The sequence below is a fragment of the Petromyzon marinus genome, chromosome 13 (assembly GCF_048934315.1).
Source record: "Petromyzon marinus isolate PM22_M1 ecotype Great Lakes invasive population chromosome 13, UKy_Petmar_22M1.pri1.0, whole genome shotgun sequence".
Taxonomy (NCBI): domain Eukaryota; kingdom Metazoa; phylum Chordata; class Hyperoartia; order Petromyzontiformes; family Petromyzontidae; genus Petromyzon; species Petromyzon marinus.
The window spans coordinates 4,913,293-4,937,792 of NC_133679.1; the positions used below are offsets into that span (position 1 = coordinate 4,913,293).

Below are 24,500 nucleotides of genomic sequence, written 5' to 3' on the forward strand. Positions count from 1 at the left end.
ATACAGCAGGCGAACTGCTGCGATCACAACGTTGTGATTTAAAAAAAAAAATGCCATCTACGTGACTTTACCAAAAGACCCAAAGAGTATGAATTCCTGCAGTCACGAAAGCTTTAAGTCAAGATTTAGGTATAAAGTGTTTTGTAATACACATTTTCAGCTGTATATGTATTTTTTGTTTACATATTTGCACTTCCCATGCATTTCTTTGTGCTCACGTATATGGTGCCACGGTGGCCAGATGTCTACTACCTCACCTGGTATACAGGAGGTTGTGGATTCGATCCCAACTCTGACTCCTCTATAATTGGAGTTTGCATGTCTCTCTCCCTGTAGTCGTGTGGATTTTTTCTCCGGGTCCTCCGGTTAATCCCCTTCACATTTAGAATCAACGTGCGTTTAGACTATTTGGCTTGCTGTACATTTCCACATGACAGGCCACTTCGTTGAGCTATCATTTGTGGCCAGGGTCTCTTCTGTAACAGAGCCACATAGCTCAGTGGGCCTTACCGGGTAAAATATAAATAGTTGCGTTTTATACGTCTCCACACTCGACGTGCCGTACGATCGGCGTGCTTGAGGCCCGTCAGCGGTAATTGTCGCGCGTCGCTGTCCACCGCCTCCACCGTGCGAGTGCAGCGTGCGGCTTCGAGGAGGAGCACCTGTGCGGCTATGAGAACGAGGCGGAGGAGGAGGCGTCGTGGGCCATGCGAGGGGGCGGGCGACGCTACCCGGCGCCTTACAACCGACCCCTGGACCACGACAGCTTCCTGAGCCAGCAGGGTGAGCGGCTCACTCGGACCGCAAGTCACGAACGTAAAAGCTACCGCCAAGACAGGGGGGGGGCGATCCCGGGAGAAAAGCTGACCGGGCGGCCTGCCCTGCCGCCACGGCCGTCGGATCGACATTCCCTGTCGATCCGTCCTCCATGGACGCGGGCCATCCGCTCCGTCAGTGCACGTCACCGATACCACCGCACAATACAATTCGGGTTCGCAATTCCTCTAGAGACACGGACGTGCACAGCCCTGTTTTTGTTGTTTTTAATCAGCTATTAGGTACCAACTCTCTCCCTGCTGCGCGGGGTCGTGGAGGTTACTTTGACCATGCGTCATATCGCCGGTCGGCGTGTGGCTTGGTGAAAACAAGGGAAGCATAGACGATGCAGCTTGGTACAGTAAAATGATGGATTCTGCTGCAGCCTATAACACCTGTTTTATACGTTGGGGTTCACCCATCCGAGCACTATCCATGCTCAATCCTGCTCAGCTTTCCAAAAGTCTGGTCATAGGGCGTCTAGACACTTAGTTATGCGAATTATTCCAAATCAAAGCGTTTTGCTACGTTAAGTCCATTGGCCAATTGCCGCACGGGAAAATAATTTTCCTCCCAGCATATGTTACCAGCAGGCAAACCGTGGACTCGTTTCACCTTCTCGAGTCTCGTCTGCAGGGTTGTGGTTGCTACAGCAGTGTTTCACAGTATCAGCAACACTCTTTTGGCAGGCTGGGGGAAGAGGGGGGGGGGGTTCTATGGAGGTTGTGAGAGGCAGGAGAGAAACGAACTCCGATGCAGTGCAGATGAGAATGAGTCCAGCATGGAGAGAATAAGTCCAGCATGGAGAGAATGAGTCCAGCATGGAGAGAATGAGTCCATCATGTAGAGAACGAGTCCATCATGGAGAGAATGAGTCCAGCATGGAGAGAATGAGTCCATCATGTAGAGAACGAGTCCATCATGGAGAGAATGAGTCCATCATGTAGAGAACGAGTCCATCATGTAGAGAATGAGTCCATCATGTAGAGAACGGGTCCATCATGGAGAGAATGAGTCCATCATAGGCAGAGGAGAGCATCAAGCGAGAGCCTGTGGTGTGGCCAGAGAGGACATTCTGGACGAAGGGAGCAGTAGAGGGAATCTACTGACCTCCCATTGAGCGGAGGTTTTCTCGAGGTTTCAACAGAAGGCCTTGGTTGGTTTGCTGGTGTGGAGGACACATGGACACATGGCAGGGGTGGTTGGGGGGGGTTGGCGTGAGATGAGAAGGGAGAGGTAAGTAGGAGCCAGTGCAAGGATCTGTTCTTGAGACCGCGGGTAACAACATGGTGAGCTGCTCTCACAAGTGCTTCTTCCCCCCCCCCCCCCCTTTCAGCGATGGGATTTTAAACCATTTTAATATCAGAGTTATCTGGCGTCGTCAGTAAGCGAATGAAAAACAAGCACCGGGGGCAACGTGAAGCAGGCAAAGGTTCAACGTCAAAAAAATACGCCCCCGTCAAATGCATCACTTACCTGCAGCACTCATTTCTGATGAGCAAAACATCCTGAATCTGGACAAAAAATAATACTATCCGAGACGCAGAGCCTTTCAATCTAACAACGGTTATATCATTTGGGGGGTCGGGGGTGGGGGGGAGAAGTTTCGAGTTATTTTTAAACTGCTTTCACGGCTGGGCATGATTACCACACAGGATTCGCCTCCCGGAGTTGCCCGCGACTCGGGGGCCGGAGCTTTGACACGGTGACCTGCAGAGCCGTCTGCCTGCCCACGCGATGATTCGTTATCGTCGTCTGTCCCTCCGAGCTGAGAGTGGAGCCTCAGTCTCACGCCGCTCACCCCATCATCACGCTGATTTATAAACACTCTTCGCAGGCGCCTCGGCGCCTTATCTACTTGATGTGATTTTTCTCTGTGTTTTCAACTGACGGCCGTTTGATGTTGGCTGTGCCTCATCACCGACAGCACTGTGGCTTGGTAAACAGAAAGCATTGTCACTTCATGATCGGTTTGCGTGAGTGGTTGTGACGGTGAGTGCCGGTTTAGTTGCCCGTGCACTGCACCACAACACCAAGTGGAAACGTAAGCGGATCTCGACACTTTCCAGGGGGAAAGGCAGTCCGAAAATTTCAAGATTTTAACATGGAGCCCTACATTAATAATAAAAAAAAAACATTTAATGTATTTTCTCTTCTAACACCAATAACGTAGCAATTTTAGAAATCTCAAAACAGAGGGGGGGGGGGCATCACCTCCTGCCCCCTACTTGTCTATGATTAGAAACTGGACTCTGAAAATATGAATACGAACATAGCCTTCTCTAGACCAACCAGTATAACATGAGTACCTGATGGGTGGTAGGGAGGGAAACGTGATGGGGTAATTGTGTGCACATGGTATCTTGCTCGCTGTGCCGCCTTTGATCAGCGCTAACTCATAGAAATTTGCCCCAACAGTCTGTAACGTTAAATGGGTGCTTACATTTTTTTAGTTGCATACACGGGGATTGGCGGTGCAGTGCTTCGTGCAATGCGCTTCATACTTGGCGGCTTGAGTTTGACTCACTGCCAGTTGCTCACAGAAGTGATGAGTGATATCTGAACTGCTACTTGGCCTCACTAGCACCGGGGAGAGATACGTAGGTGGCCAACCACGCTGCTGGTTGTCCACATCCCCTTGTATGCCGTGCCGGATTTAATAGGTGCTCACCAACAGCACTTTGCCCTAGCAGTCTTTGTGGGTTGTACGGCGATCTTTCGTGCGTGTTTTTGCTGTTGTTGGTTATTGTATGTGTGTGTGTGTGTTTTTTCCCATGTGTAATTTGGCATTTTAAATCGGAGTGACATCAAATTTATCACGGTTGTCAGCAAAGTCCCTTCCAGATTTCATTAAGATTAAGGAGACTGATCACATTGAGCTGTTTACGATATATTACCTTATTTGTCCAATTGCCAACTAGTTCCAGAGGCTGCACTTGGAATATGACTTTGACAAAGAACATTTTTACAGCGGGAATTTTATTTGGCTGTAAATTTACTTTATTTTACATTTTTTGCCGAGTCTTATGTAAGTTAAGTTAAACAAAACACAATTTAATAGGAAACAAACCAGTTATTGTTGTGCTGCAGACATAGGAAAAATTCTAATTATAGTTTCATGTATAAACCTGCATCGTGAGATGTTGCATTGTGCAACAAATAATTTTCGTTTGTTGCTTATGTAGTTTTTTTTGATGTAGCAAGTGGGAAACGAAAAAACACTGAAAATTTGAAACACAAAACACGCCGTTGGCTATCAGGTTCGAAAGAACGTGCAGGATGTTATGGGTTTACCCACAATGCCACGCTTGCCTGTTTTAATATCTCGTCATGCATTATTTGATATTGTGTCTCAGATTACACACATTTCCTTTTTTTCATATCACAAATTATATGGAGTGACTCATTGCCTGGGATGTAGCAGTGGATTTCTGCACATTCAGGGATGAGGTCATGCGGCCGACGCAGTCGCAGCTGTTATTTTGTACAGGACAAGCGCGGTTGTTGTTGTTGTTGTAGCATTTGTGCCTGCACTAGAACGGAGGGCAATCGGAGTGACTTGAGCGTGTGGGATGTGTGTGTGTGTGGCACTGTCATTAGCGCGCTGTGCGACGAACCCCAGCGACCCCGGTTCAATTCCCGCTCACGGCTACCACCAACACCAGTGACGATTATCTAAACCGATCCTCGGCCTCCCCTAGTGCGGTTTGTAAACGTCGCCACAGGGGAGAGCTGGCCACCGGCCCCCTCGTGTTGCCGTGGCGGGCCTCTTGTAGGCGCTCGCCAACAGCACTTGACCCCAACGGCCTGTTCTGGCTATGCGGAGAAAACTTCGTCCATGTCTTTTTTGTGCAGGTCACCACTACCTGCTCGTGAATTGGCACGGCACGCGAGGGCTCGGAGGCACGGCGCGCCTCGCTTCCCCGATGGTGACCGACCCTCTACCGGGCTGCCTTCGCTTTCACTACCAGGCAAGGGCCATGAGGGTCACAGTTAGCCAGCCACGTGTAGCGTGACCTTTTGTTTAAATGGGGGAGGGGGCCGGGGGGGGGGTTTATGCAAACTTAAGGGGGCCACGACACAGTCAATGTTAAGCTTTAACAAATGTTAAACGCTTCATAGAATGAGTACAGGTATGATCTCCTTTTTGTACATCGTGCATTCCGCTAGCTCTGTGTATGTGACGATAGGCTGCCACTGGTGTTAGTTATTGCACCGACACATTTTGATTTGACCGTGGGAATGTTTCGGGTGGCTGAGCCTTCAGCAGGGGGCCTCATCCCCCCCAGCCCCTCTGATACTACAGCGCTGCTGTAAACCCCCCCCCCCCGCTTCCCCCCGACTCCCCCCTCCCCAATGTTATCCTGATTAATCTTTGGGTCTTTTGGTAAAGTCACGTGGGTAGGTAAATTTTTTTTATAAAAACTACAACGTTTCGATCGCAACACAAGCGATCGTCATCACCTGACTTGACAATCAAGGATAAATTTTGACTTCCAAGCTTTCGTGACTGCAGGAATTCATATTCTTTGGGTCTCTCGGTAAAGTCACGCAACGTCGTAGTTTTTGTAAAAATTATTTCTTTGAACCTATCTTCGTGACTTTACCGAAAGACTCAAAGAATATGAATTCCTGCAGTCACTAAAGCTTTAAGTCAAGATGTAACCTTTGTTCCACACAGTGGGGGGGAGGGTGGCGGCACTTCACTCCGCTCACCCCTGCTGTTGTGTGCAAGCTCCATGGTGCCACCCGGCGAGTACCAGCCAAGTCAGCGTTTATTGTAGAGAGAGAACAATTATTCCCTTCCCAGCGATTCGACAAATTGTATCAGTGTCGTAATTCCCTTTTAGAATTGGTAATAATTTAACAAAAAATGTTTAGCATTGGCGCAGTAGTTTGCCAATTACCCTCCGAACCCAGGGGACCTGATTTTTATTTACGGCCACGGCTAACGTCGGTGGCGACCGACATCTGAAACGCTCCCAGGGGGCCAGCCCAGAACTCGTGTTGACGTCCCGTGCAGGTGGAGGGCGGCGGTGAGGATGGCCTCATGGTGCGGGCGCAAGAAGCTGGCGGCTACGTCCACGAGCTGTGGCGCTGGGCCGGTTCGACCCTGGGCAGCTGGGAGGCGGCGTCGACGCATCTGGAGATGACGCACCCCTTCCAGGCAACTCGCGCCTTCGCGACGGTCGCCAGCGGTCGCCCGTCGCTCAATCAATCTGGCCGTTGGGCCGGGGCAAGGGATCGGCGATCGCTTCGGGATTGTCAACGTTTATTCGCGAGCAAAGCGTTCGAGGCCGTACGATCGAGGGAAGAGGAGTAACGCCTCATTTGTAACGATAAATGCCCCTTCTCCGAGAGTCAACATTTCAATTCTTCACATCCCTGGGATGTAAGCCAGTGGTGGTAACGTATTTTCTAGCTGCGTTCTCTGTAACGCAGCCAACGTATCTCAGAAATTATTTGGGCACCTGCAACCACTGCTCTGGAGGGCGGATTGTATCATCGTTCAGACATTGGGATATGTACTAGAAACCTGTCTGCATGGCTGTAAGGTGGTAAGTAAGTCATAGCACAGCAAGCAGATTACTGGGCAGTCTGTGCAGATTTGAGCGCTATTCCTATGCACTGGTTGTGTGTCTTTATCTGAGCAGTCCTGTTATTGTCGATGCTTATAACAATTTAAGACAGAATTGGCTGAGTGTCCCATGCAGGAAACCTGAATAAAGTCTTGAGATTCAGTTGAGGCTTCCCTGGCTAATTGAAGGGCAATGTGAAAGTCTTTACGCAATTGAATGCCTGTTCTTTGGTTCTTTCGGTAAAGTCACATAGGTAAAACTAAATTAATTAATTACTTAATAAAATGAAACAAAATTAAAACTAAATTAAATCACGACGTTTCGGAGGCAACACGAGCTTCCTTCATCAGGTGTAAAAAGCACAGCAAAATGACTGTAGAGAGAGCTATTTGTGATGAGAGATTAATTATATAGGGTAAGAGGAGGGGGGAGGAGCCAGGGAGGGGGGGGGGGGGAGCCAGGATGGTAAAGCTGCTCCTGCTATTGCTCCTGTACCACGCGTCCCCCCCTCCCCATCCGTGGTACAGGAGCAATAGCAGGAGCAGCTTTACCATCCTGGCTCCCCCCCCCCCCACCCTGCGTCCGTCCTCCCTGGCTCCTCCCCCATCCTCTTACCCTATATCATTAATCTCTCATCACAAATAGCTCTCTCTACACTAATTTTGCTGTGCTTTTTACACCTGATGAAGGAAGCTTGTGTTGCCTCCGAAACGTCGTGATTTAATTTAGTTGTTTTCATTTTTGTTTTATTTTATTTAAATTTTTATTTATTTTTTACCTATGTGACTTTACCGAAAGAACCAAAGAGTATGGATCCTTCCAGTCACGAAAACTTCAAATCTAGAATGAATGCCTGTTCTCTTGGCGCATTACCATTTATAATTGAATCTTCAGAACATATATATAAGTGTCAATCTACTTGGCGAAGGACTCCCCCATACTGTCAGTCAGGCCTGGGCTTGTTGGGCCAAATTTCACGACTCTGGCCAGTGCAGGTTGGTGAAGTTTAGAGTGGGGATGGGGGGGGACTCAGGACCATTTGAGATATCACTCGCCATTGACGTTCGACAGTGACCGGGAGTCAAGCTCTGGTCGCCGGGTTGATAGCGAAGTGTATGTTCTGATGAACAGATCGCATTCACACCACAGTGTGACCCGTTCTTATCCGTTTGTGATTGGAAATAGCCGCATCTGCCAAACTTCAATCGGACGCGGTTTGAGGAACTTTATCCATTGAACGATCTCTGTTGACCCTGGCACAACGTTGTACTTGTTTTCATTGACCCCACGGATACGGTAGGCTTAGTCATCCCTCGGCTGAGATTTTAACTCGTGACTTCCAACTTCGCCCCATACCAGACATTATTCGAGTAACCTTACATTCCTTGGGACAATCAACTTGTTGGTGCCTGCACCTAGCCCTCACGTCATTGTCTACCTGCCTAGCCCTGCCACATGTGTGGTTGCCATGCTCCTCAGACCACCTGGAGGCAATGGGCTGTGCCAGGATGATGGATTGGGCCTGCATTCCAGCACAGGCAAATTCCTCGCCTTCTCGGGCCTCCTCACCCCTCCCTCCCTCTCTCTCTCTCCCAACCGCCGTCACCGACTGGCACGGGTTGAATATTGTGAGCCATAATCCCAGCAGGTTAATGAAGTTTGAGAGAAACACTCTTGACACATGTGAGTACATATTCTTGGTTCTTTCGGTAAAGTCACGTAGAAGGTTATTCAAAGTCTCAATTTGAGGCTTTTCGGCTGGACTGGAAATTGAGGCTGATGTTCAAAAAAATTGTTGACAAATCTAATTATAATTATTACGTGCAATTATTAGTCCGTGCTATGTTTATGATGTTGCAACCTTATGAGGTTATCAATATCGAGTGATCATTATTTATCAAGAAATGCCTCAATTAGATTCGATACTTATTTTTACAGGAGGCTATTACATTGGGCCATTTTGCCAATTGCTTTTCAAGGATTGATTTTTTTTTTACATTTCATTAACAACAAAAAGTGTATCTGGAGAAAGATGTTTTGCATTTGAGGGGATAGCAGTCACAAGGTCCGCACAGATTGGTTCATTGCTCCGTTTATTACACCGCTCTCTCTTGGCCACCTTACAGCCCAGCAGACACAGGAGTGTAATATATCCACATGAGTCACCAAGCCCTGGCTGGAAGCCGACGCCATGGCTTTATTGGCGCAGTTGCTCTCTGATCTTCGTTACAATTTCCGATCGTTGCACACCTCTGGTTGGCAACCCTTTCCACAATGCATCCCTTCCACTCCGTCCCCACGACCCCACAGGTTTATATTCTAATTGGGTTCCTGCAAGGTTAAACTATTTAACCCTCGTTCGACAAATTGTTTGGTGATGCTGCGTTGGCTCAAGCACCATTAACGATAAAACACAACACATTCGTCAATGACACTGTGATCTAAACAGTAAACAAATATATATTTATATCACAGGTGACATATCGGGTAACGGTCCTTTTTCTTAGCCGTAACGACGTCACCTTTCACATGTGTTTCATTTTTAAGGCGATGTTATTGCCGAATGTGTTGAGTTTTTTTTGTTCACGTTCATTTAACCGTCTTGTCCTTGCCAGGGTTTGTTGATCCAGAAAAATGACGTGCAAATATTTTATTTTTTATTGTTTAGCTTTTGCTAATTTAGTTTGTTTATAAATTGAACAGAACATTGTCAAAGTCAAACCGATCCAAACGCCTCCATGCACACACAAGGAACGGAGCTGCACCCACTCCTGTTTGAGACCCAGAGTCATTAGAGGAAATTCCACATTCCTATTGTGGAAGGGGGGTGGTCTTTCCATTATTTTCAATGATTGGCCATGAAAACTAAGCTAAACTATGTTTTTATTTATTTTAACAGGTAATGCCCGCTGAGCTATATAGATCTTTTTCAGAAGCAAACTGGCCACAAATGATAGCTCAACGAAGGGGCTCATCATGTGGAAATTTATGGCAACCAAATACACTAAACGCATGTTTCTAAACGTGGAGGGATAAACCCGGGGGATACGGAGAAAAATCCACACAACCACGGGGAGAGAGACACGCAAACTCCAAATATGCAGACGTCAGGGTCGGAATCGAACCCACGACCTCCTGCATACCGGGCAAGGTATTAAACATCTCACGCACCGTGGATCGTAGTAATGCTACGTAAATGTCCCTGACATTCCTCAAAGATGATGTCAGAAAGTGCTGTGTCGCTTAGGAACAGAACCACTGTTATCGAGAGCTCATCTCACGTGGGCTCAGGGCTGCCAGCTCTCACCTGGTAGGAGTTTTTCTTCACTGCTTGGCCCTGGCTCGTGGATTTTTGTTGTTGTTGTTTTTGGTGCTTCTGAGGCAGCATCTTTAAAGGAGAGCCACAATGTCAAAACTTTTTGGGGACATCAACTTTCATCTTGGGGTAGAGTAATATTTAAAAATATAAATTCTACCCAGTCTCTCTGTTGAAGACGGGGCAGGTACTGCGGTGAATTACAGATGGAAAACGCACGGCTCTTCCACCGTTGAAATTGATACGGAAAAACAATGCGTGCTTTTCATTGCTTAACTTTGTGTTTGTTTTAAATTGAGTATAATGTCGTCAAAGGCAAACACATCTAAACATCTCCCCGTTCAACATGCAATGGGCTGGTACCCAATGCCCCTAGAGGCCCTGATTTGTTTTGTTATCACGCCTGTTTACCCAGGAAAGCCTCGCCGAGCCTCATGACTACTTTTTTCAGGACGGTCCTGCCAGGCAAATTTTGACCATGACGCCGGCATACGTCCAGTGTGAAGTAGATGGCCGCGTATGTTTGTGGGTAACCAGAACCTCTGCAACAAGCGTCGAATGTGCTACAGATGGGCCATGTCACTGCCGGTGTGGAAATTCCTAATTTCTTGTGGCGGGACGAGTTGTTAACCTCCCTGTGAAGCGTTCCTTAATTTATGACAAAAACTCAACACATTTCTCAATACACTGCCCTACAGATGAAGAACATTTACGTACCGGGCAAACATTTCTGGCAGGGGGCCCTTCTTTCGTGCGAGGGGGAGAGGCTGAAGAATACTCCTCTCAGTGCATTCACGCGCTTATTGCTCGCTAACTCGGGCCCTGCTTTGCCACAGGTCGTGTTCGAGGGGACCGTCCTGGGCACGTCCAAAGGCTTCGTCGCTCTGGACGACGTGTCCTTCCATCCGGGTCCCTGCGAAGAAGAGAAGCAAGGCAAGACCACGACCTTTCTTTGCTGAGCAAAATACACTCTGGTGCTGGATTAAGGCTTAGAAGGGGACCATTGTGCACAGCGTAGTTTAGTAAGAGCTTTACCAATGAGGATCCCGAGGAGATAGGCATCTGCGTTGACCACCTCGGTGAAGTATGGTCAAACAACCCCCACGACTGACACGGCATGCAGAGGCTTTCATCCTATATCGCATTCACGAATGGTTGTATGTCAGATGGTTTAGCAAGGCTTCTATAGCCATCTGCACGTTAGTATTGGCTCGTCATTAGAGGCCATCCTTTCGGTCATGGGTCTCCAACATGAGCTGATCGTCGTTGTCAATCCGGCTCCACCAGCAACTGAGGACTTTTTCCATGCCGTGGCCAAGGACGGCCCTTTCAGTTAGCCGCCTTGTGAACTGCACATGGAGGTGATTTTAAAATTACACAAAAAAATGTAATGCATTCAAGTTCATCTGCGTTAGTGCTTTCTAACAAATCAAGCCAGTCTCATGCACGAAATCTATTCTGCATTTGGAAACATTTTGCTTTGAAGTCGCTCGCGATTTATTTGAATGCAAATGTAGTGGCAATATCGATCGAATTGCTTGCATTGTATTCTGGTGCAATTTCGTTTAACAGTACAGTACAGAGATCATGATTTATTGTTAACGTATTGAACTAATTTTCTTCCCAGAAGCTAATGTAGGAACTGGACATTTTTCTCAGCTGTCCGCATTAATATACATCTTGTCTGATTGGCCCTTATTTTCATGCTCGACTATTTTCACTCCAGACCGGGTGGTGCGCGTGGAACCGGGACCGTTTAGCGTTGTGGTGCTGCCCTCTGTCCACGCCTCTGCTCTGCTGACGGCTGCACAGGCTTCCTGAAGCAGATGACGGACTGCGATTTCGAGAACGGCTTCTGCTACTGGAAGCAACAGCCGGGGAACTCTCGCTGGAAGTTCAGCTCGGGCTCGCCTTACACCACGCCACAGGGAGACCACACGACGGGCTATGGTGAAACCATCGTGCCGCATGTGAAATATAAAAAAACACGTGATTCTTGCCCTGTTGTACTGCCCTCCCCCACCCAGCCATTCCGTGCTGTCGACTTCGTGATTCTCTTAAATTCCAGGCCCAAGACCTTCCTCCGTGCCTCTGCTCATGATAGACTGTCTCCATCCCTAGAAAAATTAAATACATTCAAATTATATTGTACATTTTCCCTGTCATCTTCCCTATGGGTGGCAGTGGTGATACCGACTTTCATGTAACGGGATGATTAATCTTTACCCCTTCCGTCGTGAACGCTCATAGGGAACGGTGCATTAAATCAGGACTGATGATGACGATGTTATGCAAGTACTTCTGGCAGCATTTCAATTGGCCACGACCAGACAGTGCACCATTATGCCTTGTAAAGATGTCATTGGTTGGCTGGGTTTTTAACACCAGAGAACCTGGTTTAATCGTGAGTGGCTGTCTGGATTCCAACCTAGGAACTCAGTGATGTTGGCTCAGTGACCTGCCTGGCCTGCTCATACTCTGTGTAGGTACCACTTGGTGTAGTTGGCCTAACACAACCACTAATACTGCATTTGCACGAACCACAGAATCTCGAGTACACTCCCCCCCCCCCTTACACCTCATTTCCGTGTTTTTAATCAGCAGCGCCACGGCTCGTATAACTCACTGTGGCCAGGTGGCTCAGCTGTAGAGCTCGTGGTCACAAGGTTGCGAGTTCAAATCCTGGTTGGGGGTTGACTCAGCCTTATGATTTTTCCAGGGTCGGTCAACGAGTACCACTTTGTGGGGGGACGTCAACAGAGGTTGTCAAATGGAGAGACTCTCCCACCGTCATAGGAATGTAGAATTTCCGCAACTGGCTGAGGGCTGTAGACAAGAGACGAGCGGCGACCTAATGCGGATTTGAGCCGAACATCACTTTGATTTTTGAGAATGCTGGCTGCGCGCGTGCGCGTGAGTGCACTCGTGAGACCCAAGTCCTGGCCCTCCCCAAGGTCGACTGAGCCTCAAATGAATACCTGGAGCATTCAATAACCATTGCCACCACGTGGTGCTGGCCACCCACCCCCCTCGCTAGCAGCACTTGCCCCCAACGGTCTGTCGAGGCTTCACGGGGGAATCTTTATCGTCGTCGTCTGCGACCGCGCACGCGCGGGACCGTGCGCAGGTCACTTCGCGGCGGCGAGCGGACGGGCGCTGTCACGGGAGCCGATCGCGCGCCTCGTCTCTCCGGAGCTGCCGCCCGAGCGCGAGTACTGCCTGCGCTTCTTCCGCGCAACGACGGGCGCCGCCGCCGCGCGCCTGCACGTGCGAGCGCGGGACGTCCCCGCGCTGCGCTCCACGCGGGGGCGGCCCGAGCCGGCGGCGCCGGGGGCGCCGGCGGCCGAGGAGACGCTGTGGAGCTCGGCGAGACGCCCGGACCACGGCTGGCTGCAGGCGGAGATCAACGTCCGGCGGTCGCATCCGCACCGGGTGCGCGTCGGTCGTCGGGCCGATCTCGCGTCGTAGCAACGGGACGTGTCGTGCTCTCGGCCGCCACGTCCACGGGTTGACGCGTCCGTTCCAAAAGCCTTGCACCGGGGTGGCTTTTTATGTCACGCCCTCCCCCCCCTCCTCCCCCGCGTGCTAGGGGAAATGGCCTGCTGAAGCGGATTTCACAGAACTTCTTGTGAGATCCCTTCAAGCGATCGCATTGCTAGCTACACACGTTCATCACGTGACAATCAAACGGGTGTTTTGTAAATCTTAGAGCTGGAATTAAGCCAATTCAAGTGGAAACAAAAATGTTGTTCAGGATTTTTTGTGTGCAGTTATTGGTGGTCTGGCTGGGATAATCAACTTGAGAACCCAGTTTAATTGCGGTTGGCTACTCCTGCACCACCTGATCACCTCTTTTATCACAATTGCTTTGCCATCAAGAGTTGTGTCAACCAACCCATGAAGAATTGTCCCTCTGAAAACATCGATAGTTTACTCCCCCCAACCCTAACCCAAATTAAAACAGGGAAGCAACCGTGCAGTAAAAAACGCCACTGAATTAATTTCCGCAATCTCTTCATTCTGTGCCCTGTACCCAACAACAGATGAAACACTTGGGTTAAAAACGTTCATAGCTTACTCGATCATATTACTTCATCAACAATTTCTAATGTAGAGTTTTATTTCTCTGGAGGGCTCTTGCCTGCGACACAGGACAACCCAGCATTATTTGTTGGGCCACACGCTGCTGGTGAAGCTTACTAAGTCAAAACCAATAAAACATTTTCCCGCTTAACAAACGCTGCTGAAAAATACTGGAACAGAAGGCCCATAACCTGCTGGACAAAATATGGATTTATTATTAAAATATGGTATGTAGAGCCCATACCCTCGTATTTGTTTAATATACTGCCACTTGTGTATTCTCTGTTAAGAGCGGTTTGCCGCTTTAGTTGCATTCAATGTGACTGGCGTACGTTCTGCAAGTTTGTAGGTCTGTTTCCCACACTGTCGTCCACCTGTGCTTGTCCATCGGTGATCATCCCTTGTAGAAGGGTCTTCAATCCACGTCCGTATGGTGCCTCCTCTCAGCTAGCTCTTCATCATCATTATCAACGGTCGTGTTCGACCCGCCTATGAGTGAAACCCCACCCCACACTCTGACAATCCCACATGGCCCTGAAATGCCACGATCCATCTGACTGTTGTGCACGAGCCGGTCTCATCGCTCCGTCTCAGCTTCCATACCGAAATCATCACCCAAAACCCCTATGACGAACACCGATACTGACAGTGTAAGAATTTGACATCCACATATGTTAGAGGTGTAATGATTCACCACTGTCACCGGCGATTCAATTCAAGTCGCGTTCAATTTTTGACACTGCAGTGAATGGTACTGCCTTTAAGTAGCTGCGGTGGTCACGTGTGCCGGTCACATGCAACGTACAACGTATTTAAATAAAATAAAATGTAGGTTTTTGCGCACGTGATTTAATACATGCATCATGAATTTAAGAATTTATATTTATTGGAGAGTCGATGCTTTGTTACAAGCCGAGTTATGTTTACTAAGTTATATCTGTGTGCTGCTTTTGGTAGCATGACGTGGTTATATTTGACAGGACTTCTGCAATTCTTCACATGACACTACTGCAGCAAGAAAAAAAACACATAATCACTCATCATCTTGTATAAAGTGTTTCATGCTTCAGCTATTTTTACAACCAAACAGTTCATGGGGATTGCTGCAATGTGATGGTTGATTGGTGTGCTTTTTTTTTAAAAGATAAACTGTAGCCTGTAAAAAATACCATACACACCGAGCAGGGACTATTTACTCTTTTTTATTTTACTCGCTAAGGCCCACTGAGCTATATAGATTTTTTTCAAAAACGACCTGGCCAGGGTCATCACTAGGATTAAAGATAATCATGGCCATTGTCATTGTGATCGTCATCGGTAGCAGCATTGTTGCCATTGGGTGCGACAAATTGGCACAGCGGTGACACTTGTGCCTCATAGCAAGAAGGGCCTTGGTTCAATTCCTGAGTCGGGTGCCTTTCCCTGGAATTTGTTTATTCTCCCCGTGCTCGGCATTGGGTTTTCTCCGGGTTCTCTTGTTTCCTCCGAGAGCCAAAACATAGCCGTACAATGTAACTGGCATTGGCCCAAACCTGTCGATGGTGCAAATGTATCTGCGAATTACTCAATTGGGATTACACGTAGAAACATCGCCACCCCCACTGAAAAAAACGTCTCCAGATCACCAGCTCAAAGAGAACTGGACGTGTGGCCATTTGGCCGCTTCGGGCACCAACTCATTTACAGATGAGGTGTTTTCGCTCTATCATTAAGCACCTTCGGATTGAGATGGCTGTCAGTTCACATACAGAAATTATGTCACGTGCAATTCAGTGCAGTTATTTAATGTCTTCCTGTGCTCTTATTGCAGATCATGTTTGTGGTTCACTGCTTCAGCCCATTGCTTTGTGGAAAGATATCTCTGGATGACATCACTCTTACCCATGGCAACTGCATGCAAAGTAAAGGTACGCAATCAAAGCTCTACATCACACTGTTATACTTCGCATTTCAGTTTGATTTTACATTTTATCTAGATCATATAGATTATGAGTTCATTCCAAAAACAATGCAATCAATTGTCACAATTATATTTCAGAGCTGATTTTAGCTGCTCATTTTCACCATTCTATTTGCATGTCTCTGTATTTCTTGTTCCTTTGTAGATTAGTATTTGTTTACTTTGCCTAAGTGTCTCGTTTACAGTTCATTTGGCATATACTTTGCATAAATCAAAGTCAATTATTAAAATAATGTTTCCTTAGCATAGGAGTTGATTTTAACATTCCAAATTTATTTTTTTCTGCTCATGGCATGGCTAGCGTTTTCTTTACCTTTGGGCTGAGTGGTGCCGTGGTAAGTTAACTCGACTCCCAATCAGAAACGTTTAAGGTCAAGTCCTGGCCAGGGTCAACTTAGCCAGTCATCCATTCCGGGGTAGATGAAATCAGTATCAAATTACGGGAAATTAACGGTGGTTGTCCTACAAGGAGACCTCATCTCATCACAGGAAAGTGAGATTTCCACCTCTGCTCAGGGCCACCTAAGAAACAATCTACAGATGTTTAATATTTTCGACTGACACCCACAAACCCAAACTCCCCAATACACTAAAATGGAATACAGTGCATCTCCATAAAACAATGAAATTTGGATTCATATGGTGTCCAACTGCTGCTGCATCTTACAGCGCTGCACTGCAGAGAAAGCTGGGACATGCGCATCACCTTGTCACCTTGTGCCGTCAGGTCGAGTACGACCTCTGGTGACATCCATCACCAGACTCCACCAGCCACACCACCTGTCTCTCGCTGCCTCTCGTAGCTGGGTTAGTGTGTAAGGCAGCGGTGTTCTTGATGTCATCCATCCACCTCCTCCGAGGTGGACCTCTGCCCCTGCTACCTTCTCCATTCCCAAGCGAAGACCGATTCCTCGAATCCAGAGGTCCTCATAATGTTTCCAAAGTATGGACATTGCACAACAAGGGGAGGTGTTTATTTTTTTCGGAGTAAAGTGCCATTGGAATCATGATACACGTCCAGCTGCATAACGCAATAAAAGTTGCAAAGATATTTTAAATACTTGTTCGACATAAAATGCCGATAAGCCACGTGGTTTATGTTATTTAAATGTACAGCTTTGCTATGTGATTCTTCAAGGCACGCACAGCACAGAGGAGTATACGTTTTTGTTAATTGCTAAATGCGCCCGCCTATGACTCTCCACTGCCCAGCTACGCTGATTGCGGGTGTGTTTATGGCAGAGTTTACGTCTCGTCACTCCCTGCAATGGGACACTTTGTTCTCCAGACTCAATCTCCGGCTGGCGTTTAATGGTCTCATCCGCCAGAGTGACTCGCGGAGGATGAATGCTTAGCGCATCAGCAGCCCGCTGAGCAATCGATATAGGTGCCGCCCTGCAAGTTGCTTGCTCACGCCACTGCTGGCGTGACGGTCCTTCACTGAAGCTAACTTTCGAGGGTATTTTACGGCATAACGCTTCATGAAATAAATCATGTCCGTGCGACATTTTTGACCGAAAAGGGAATATTTCTCCACAACTTCTGGCTGTCGACTGATGAGGCTGGTTGTAGTTACCGGTGAAACGTCACAATACTCGAATTGCAAATGTTGTGGGTTTACTCTCCAACGTCGGTGTGTGATGAACTAGTAATGAATTGGCACGTTTTGTTTACGTGACAAACCTTACTAATTGGCTGTGTCGGGTGGCGGCGGGTTTGACGACACATTTATGCGATTAACCCCAAAAAAACCCTCTTATGGCTGATATTGGTCGCGAAAGCCTACGTTTTAAACTCACTAACCTCGTGTTTACACAATGAGGATATTGTGCTCAATGCACTTGAGAGCTCCTTCACCCATCACTGCCACGTGTAGTTGGTTCAGAACCAACTTTTTGCGAACAAAGCGCAGGGCGAGCACCCGCCAGTCTCCGAATGTCCCCACCGACGTTTCATAGCGACTGACTCAGCACCCGCATCAACGTGGCGTTGCCGTGCGGAGGCGTGTCACGCTGTTCCACTCGAACGATGTAAGTCAAGCAGAGGTTGCGATTGCAACTGCATCTGGTTAAACTTCTGGAGAGCTTCAGCGATATTTACTAACGCAAAGCTTGAATCGCGGAGAACTCATGGACCGGGCTGTATAGCCATGTTAAGGAAGCGTTAGCCAGTGTGCACGTTTTGGATGAAGTCTTTTTTTTAAATATATTTTCGTCTCATTTTTTCCCCAACTATTTTGGCGTGTGCATTTTTCACTGTTCCTTATGCATTTGTACAATAACTTAAAACTCACGTTATCATGTCATGGGCATAAATCATAAATCACCTCTGCATGCATTATTCAATGCGTGTGTCGCGAGCATACGTATCGATTACAATAGATTAATTGCTGTATATTTACATGATTCGTTTTTGTTTGCACCGACAATTGAAATGAACACAGTGCTCTTTTCAGCCGGCCTTATTTTATCACTCGTTTTTAATATACAAGACAGTGTTAATGGCAGGAGAGGTGCCGGCTTGGAGAATAACTATCATTGTCTGTTTACAATGGGTTTGCAACGGTCACCCGATATGCATTCAGTGGCTCTGCAACTTAATTGTAATTGTACCATGGTCAGTCAAAAACAGGAATCTGCCCGAGCCGACTTGTACAATAACTTAAAACTCACGTTATCATGTTATGGGCATAAATCATAAATCACCTCTGCATGCATTATTCAATGCGTGTGTCGCGAGCATACGTATCGATTACAATAGATTAATTGCTGTATATTTACATGATTCGTTTTTGTTTGCACCGACAATTGAAATGAACACAGTGCTCTTTTCAGCCGGCCTTATTTTATCACTCGTTTTTAATATACAAGACAGTGTTAATGGCAGGAGAGGTGCCGGCTTGGAGAATAACTATCATTGTCTGTTTACAATGGGTTTGCAACGGTCAGCCGATATGCATTCAGTGGCTCTGCAACTTAATTGTAATTGTACCATGGTCAGTCAAAAACAGGAATCTGCCCGAGCCGACTTCCGTGACATGAAACGAATTCTTAATATTCATTTGCGTTCGGGCAATAATTTCAATTTTCTCATGGCGACAGAGTTGATTTTGCTCCGATTTCTATTTGGTTGATTTACTCTTGCCATTTTGGTGACCCAGGTCACCTATCCTAGTCCCTTGGGATCTCACACCGTTGGCTACGTACGTAACATCTCACCTGGTTAAAAACAAACCTGAAACTAGACCGGACAGAGGCTGCAGGCTTGCGAACAGGCCTCGTCGTGACTGCCACCTCCGCTGCCGCTGCCGCCGCTGTTGCAGCACCCCGGAGCTTGGCCAACTGCGACTTCGACGAGGGCCTGTGCGGCTACAGACACGATGTGCGGGAGACGTTCAAGTGGCTGAGGCGGAGCGGCAATACGCCCACGTCCTCGACGGGCCCCCAGGGCGACCACACCACCGGACACGGTGCCCGGCTCTGCCGTACTCCCTCCTCCTCTCCCCTCCCCCTGTTCTCATATTTTATCATCATCATCATCATCGCGATCCGTGGACAGATAGGCCGTAGGTGTCTACTGCACAGTTTCTCATTTGTTTCCCATTTCCTCTAGTCTTGTGCCAATTTTCTCAAGTAATACCACATCTTTCTGGCACCAATCTCTTACGTCGTCGTAGTAGTAATAGGTTTTTACCCTATTATCTGGCACCAAAACTGACACCTTTATACAAGGGATCATGTTTGCAATAACCACAACACAAGCAGTCAAAATGCAAACAAAAGAGACAACTCTGATAATGATATGCACTGTCCTTGAAATTGATTGGTCCACACCCGAGACGGCTTTTCTTAGAGCTTAGTCTCCATTGGTGTTGGACCAGATGACACCAAAAGGCGTACAACTCAAAAACAGCGCACTATCAGAGTATTGAGAGCTCGGGGTAAGCATTTAATATAATCTTATGTCGTCGTCAAACCATTCTCTGTTCCGGTCTTCCTCTCTTTCCGGCTCCTTCCATTTTTCCAAACAACACACTTTTAATTTTCCTTTTGTTGTCCATCCTACGTATGTGTCGAAATAGTGCCAGATATTTTTCTTATTTACGCGTATTTTTTTTTTATCTCGCTTCCTTTGCTGTTCATCATTTAATCGAGCTACTGGCACCGTGTCATTGCACCCGCTTTGTTGATGTGGCAGATGTCAGTCGCTGAGTCTGACATGGCAAAAGGCTGCCTGGGTGAAATGAATGTGTGTCAAGACGGCATCCCGCGAGGAGTTTTGGTCAAACACTTGCTGTATACCAGACCACAGAAACAAAAATTTGGCACCAACGCCAATTTAGAACTGACAGGGAGAAGAAGAAGTTGACACCGCATCACGTGATGAAGACATTGATGTTTCCACGTTTCATGGCAAACAGGAAATCTTCTTCTGTCAGAGAACAACTTCACGTAAATTCTCATCCCTTCAATAGCACTCTTACTTTTAAAATGGTGTTACATTCACAAAGGGAAAAAAAATGTTAAATTCTCACGGTGGGAATCGCCAAATTAGGTGATATTTTCTTTTTTCAACGAGTTTATTTTTTTGCTGCAGTCATTTTGGTGAATAAGATGAGAGCATCAACTCGCTACAATTGAGAACTCGGTTTGTGCTGGCTCAGTGATCTGACATGAGTATAAGCACCATCGCCAAGCATGGCACCAGCGGCAACTTATATTTTAACCCGCTCTGGGCCTCCTCGAGATCAACACGACCTTATGCGATACTCAGTGGACATCAGTAGTGCAAATACAACAAGGATTTCTCAAGGATAAATAAAGATTCCGATTCTGAGGAGTTTGGTTTGCTCACAGGGGCACCACGGCGGTGAGATGTTAACTACCTCGCCTAGTATGCAGGAGGTAGTGGGTTCGATCCCGACCCTGACACCTGTATATTTAGAGTTTGCTCGTCTCTCTCTTTCCCCATGGTCACGTGGATATTTTTCTGCGGGTCCTCCGGTTTTACCCCCCACATGTAGAATTTAGAGTTTGCGCGTCTCTTTCCCCATGGTCACGTGGATTTTTTATGCGAGTCCTCTGGTTTTACCCTCCACATGTAGAATCAACATGTGTTCAGAGTATTTGGCTGCTCTAAATTTCCAAATGATAAGTCACTTCGTTGAGCTATCATTTGTGGCCAGGTCACTTCTGAAAAATACCTATATAGCCCGCACCTCCAGTTAGCACGATTCGCTGCGTACGGTGCGAAAGAAGTTCAACATACATTCACATAGTGGGCCTTACCTGGTAAAAGAAAAAATATATATTTTAGTTTGTAGTTGGTGCTGGTCCCGTCGTGTTCCACGCCAGCCTGCCTGCCCTCACGGGCGCTCACCGCCAGCGCTCCCCCGACCGCTCAACAACAACCCGCCCGTTGCGTGTTACCGGAGCAGGCCACTACGTGTACATCGAGGCGAGCGGCATGCCGCCGGGCCGGCGCGCCAGCCTGCTGTCGCCCAAGCTGCGCGGCGTTCCGGGCGCTCGCTGCCTCTCGTTCTTCTGCCACCTGCACGGCGCCGGGGTCGGGGAGCTGAGCGTGAGCCTCCGCGAGGGGCAGGACCCGGCACGGCGCGACGCGGCGCTCTGGGCCCGGTGGGGGGAGCACGGCGACGTTTGGCGGCGGGCCCTCGTGGAGTACAGCAGCGCCTTCGACCACCAGGTGCGCTAGCGCTGCTCGGCCGCCGTCGGCCCCGTCACGTATTTTGGCGGTGGGTCAAACAGCGCCCCTCCCCGCCGATTGCATCGCCTTTCTCTTGCAGATTGTGTTCACGGCAATCTCCGGGCCGAGCGCGAGTGGTGACATCTCGCTGGACGACATCACCATCCAGAAGGGTCCGTGCGATGGTGAGTTCGGACCGTCTTGCTCGTCGCAAATTATTTCGCGTCTCTCGGATTGCCTTCAATTCTGCTGGGTGCCGCTGGCAAGCAGCTGTGATGGGACGCGTTGCGCGCACAAAGCGGGACTGGTGATGGCACCACCAGCTCCCGAGATGATGGAGCACCAGAGACACAGCACTGACGAGCATCATGCACTGCATGTTGCACTGACCTTTAATGCGACGCGAAGAAAGCACCCAAAGCTTCCCTCACGGCACAGATTTACGACTTAGAAACTTGCAGACACACATCCTAAGGTGCTCGTGTAATTTGTCAATGACCACAAAAGTAAAATTGGACATGCTTTTGATTGTTATTAGTGATTGGGATACAAGCATTGATCTTCATGCAATCTCTACTCACGAAGCAAATAACAATGTTGCTTGGCAGTTTTTCCCATTTGCATTTTCAATTCAACGAGGATTCAGTTATTTACGTAAAGTACCTGGTGCGTGCGTAAAGCTGGCTCTTTGCCTACGGCTAAATAAAATTCGCTCTTTCCTGCCCTGCTTTAACCAAATACGGTAACCTATCTCGGTGACGTAGGCGATGAGTGGGTGGCAATGCAAAGACGGAGAGTAATATTCCATCCATTTACACTGCGGTCCCACGTGCTCCTGACACTCCTGTGATAAGCACAGAGAAAATTAGGACTATAATCTTGACTTCGACCGAGTGAAGATAGGTGACATCAGAATAACATCACTGTATAGTTTAAGCACCCATTGAAAGCTGACCATTTGAACAGATGTTGTGCCCATCAATTTTCGTTTCTTTTATGTTTTTCTGCCTGCTGCGTGACTTTTGTTTTGTAGATGACCCAACGAACCTTCATGAGCCAGACCACGGTTGGAAGAATTACATCAAATAATGTTGATGAAGGAAGATTGACAACGAGTGGGTTTGTAGGAACGGACATTTGAGAATTAAAACATGTTTACAGAGGCTGTTTTTGTAAAGGTCTGTCGTGTAAAAAAACAAAAAATCTGACAAAATATGGGTGTACATTTTTAATGTTTTCTTAGGAAAAGCACTTTCAATATTTCGTTGGCTCAGTGTTCCCTGAAACACTGCGACATGTTTTGGTCTAAAGACTCTGTACCTAAGCTGAGATTGTGTTATAACACGTAAGAGTGTGTATCATTACCAATTTACCAATTCATATTAAAAAAAAACGTTTCAAGACAAGAGTAGGCCACATCGATGGTGAGTAGCATCTGATGGTGAGTGGCATCTGTGCCCGGTATTGGTATCCCCTTAGATCGGCTCAACGCCACAGTGAGCACATTGTTGCTGTATCAGCAAGCAAAGGGATATGACGATGCAGTGGGGACTGGGCAACCCTCGTCAGTCGTGATAGACACTCTTTGACAATCCACCCGTCGTCCGTCTGAATAGAGCGAATAGAGAATACATGATTTCTGTTTTAATTTATACGCATTGTACATATGCCGTACCTGAAGTGTTAGGCTTGATTAGTGGTTGTAATCAAGATAATTGTGTAGAGTCCATTAGGGTGCAGTATAATGTGATGTGGATTGACAGACCAATCAATCCCCCCCCACCTCTCCCTGCAGTACTTTTTATACGGTAATGTTTTTTGTTGTTAATCCGCGAGGCAATGTTTCTAGACAAGCTATGGTTTTATTTTAGCATTAAATTAGAGAAACACGGATTAGGGACGGGAATTGTCTGTTTAAATAATGCATTCTTTTAAGAATGGAACAAAACGCAATTTATAAAAAAAAACCCGTAATCACAGTCGCCTATTGTGCATCTCAATTACTTTCAATAAATCGTTTGACGTTTCTAAATGTGCATGGCTCGTATGATGGTTGTGTGTAATTGAAGGCTCGACTGGGTAATTGTATAAAGACCACTGCTGTTAATTTACTTCTATGCGAGCCCTTTAACCGTTTATTTTGAGGCTGTCACACATACGTGACCGTTGCTTTTGCAGTGCGATTTTCCCCAAGCTCTCTTGCAGCCTCGACGAGTCTTCCCGGTGGGATTGGTCGTAGCAGCCAAACACAACACACTCGTGTTGTGTTTGGCTGCTGGTTTGAATGAACAGCAGAGGCAAGCGTGACATTAATCTATCGCGGTTACCGGTCACAGTTTTAAAACCTCTGGAAGGTTGTCAACAGTGAGTTGGCTTTTTAAAAAAAAAATTTCTCATGTATGAAATGTGTCAAAGATTGCATTTATGTTAGAGGTAACTGTTTTGCAAAAAAGAAAACAAATATTAGCATGAGTCTGTGTTTACTTTTAGTAAAACGTGTTTAAATGTTTTGAATGATTCTCATATATACAGTAGATCTGTTTGTATTACAAATGTTTCAGCCCGGAATTAATTTTGCTAAGAAGCACCATTAAGATAATAAAATCAAAAGTGTGCGGATGTAAGCGAAGCATGTCTCCCATGAATTTCTCTTTGTAAATTGTTAGTGTATGTTATTGCAACATCACCTACTATAAATCATAACATTTACTGAACAGTTTTAACTAAACATCACACTGTTTTTAATGGAACTAAACGAACATGCATCGCTGCTATAAATGCGTGATTCTTGCGAATTTTTCCGAGAATTAGGATTCCGTTTTTGGAAATTAATAGATTCCTATCGGGATCACGACAACTGCAGGATCATGGTGTCGTGGGTGGGCCTGGGCTGAAAAGTATTCAGGTAAGAAGGAAGTTGTCTTATGTAATCTATCATGTTTTAATCGCGATACCAGCTGGCTGGTATCGCCTTCGAATTCTAGAGATTCCAGCATTAATCCCGATGTTCCGAGTGGTGGTCCTAGTGGTCTCTCCAAGTCTA

General features: G+C 47.1%; 1 protein-coding gene across 2 annotated transcripts in view; it reads left to right on the forward strand.

Moving 5' to 3' along the window:
- Positions 1 to 24,086, forward strand: part of MAMDC2 (MAM domain containing 2) — a 38,459-nt gene extending 14,373 nt beyond the window's left edge. The window contains exons 5-15 of one of the 2 annotated variants that reach the window (XM_032953192.1): positions 640 to 783; positions 4,672 to 4,787; positions 5,840 to 5,983; positions 10,548 to 10,644; positions 11,524 to 11,661; positions 12,839 to 13,143; positions 15,605 to 15,701; positions 19,077 to 19,223; positions 21,192 to 21,457; positions 21,558 to 21,642; positions 22,491 to 24,086. In XM_032953192.1, coding sequence (XP_032809083.1) covers positions 640 to 783; positions 4,672 to 4,787; positions 5,840 to 5,983; positions 10,548 to 10,644; positions 11,524 to 11,661; positions 12,839 to 13,143; positions 15,605 to 15,701; positions 19,077 to 19,223; positions 21,192 to 21,457; positions 21,558 to 21,642; positions 22,491 to 22,546 — 1,595 coding nt within the window. In that variant the 3' untranslated portion in view covers positions 22,547 to 24,086. Of the gene's footprint in view, positions 1 to 639; positions 784 to 4,671; positions 4,788 to 5,839; positions 5,984 to 10,547; positions 10,645 to 11,523; positions 11,662 to 12,838; positions 13,144 to 15,604; positions 15,702 to 16,481; positions 17,986 to 19,076; positions 19,224 to 21,191; positions 21,458 to 21,557; positions 21,643 to 22,490 lie in introns of those variants that run through there. The other variant, XM_032953193.2, reaches the window with a different exon arrangement.
- The last annotated feature ends 414 nt before the right edge of the window (positions 24,087 to 24,500 follow it).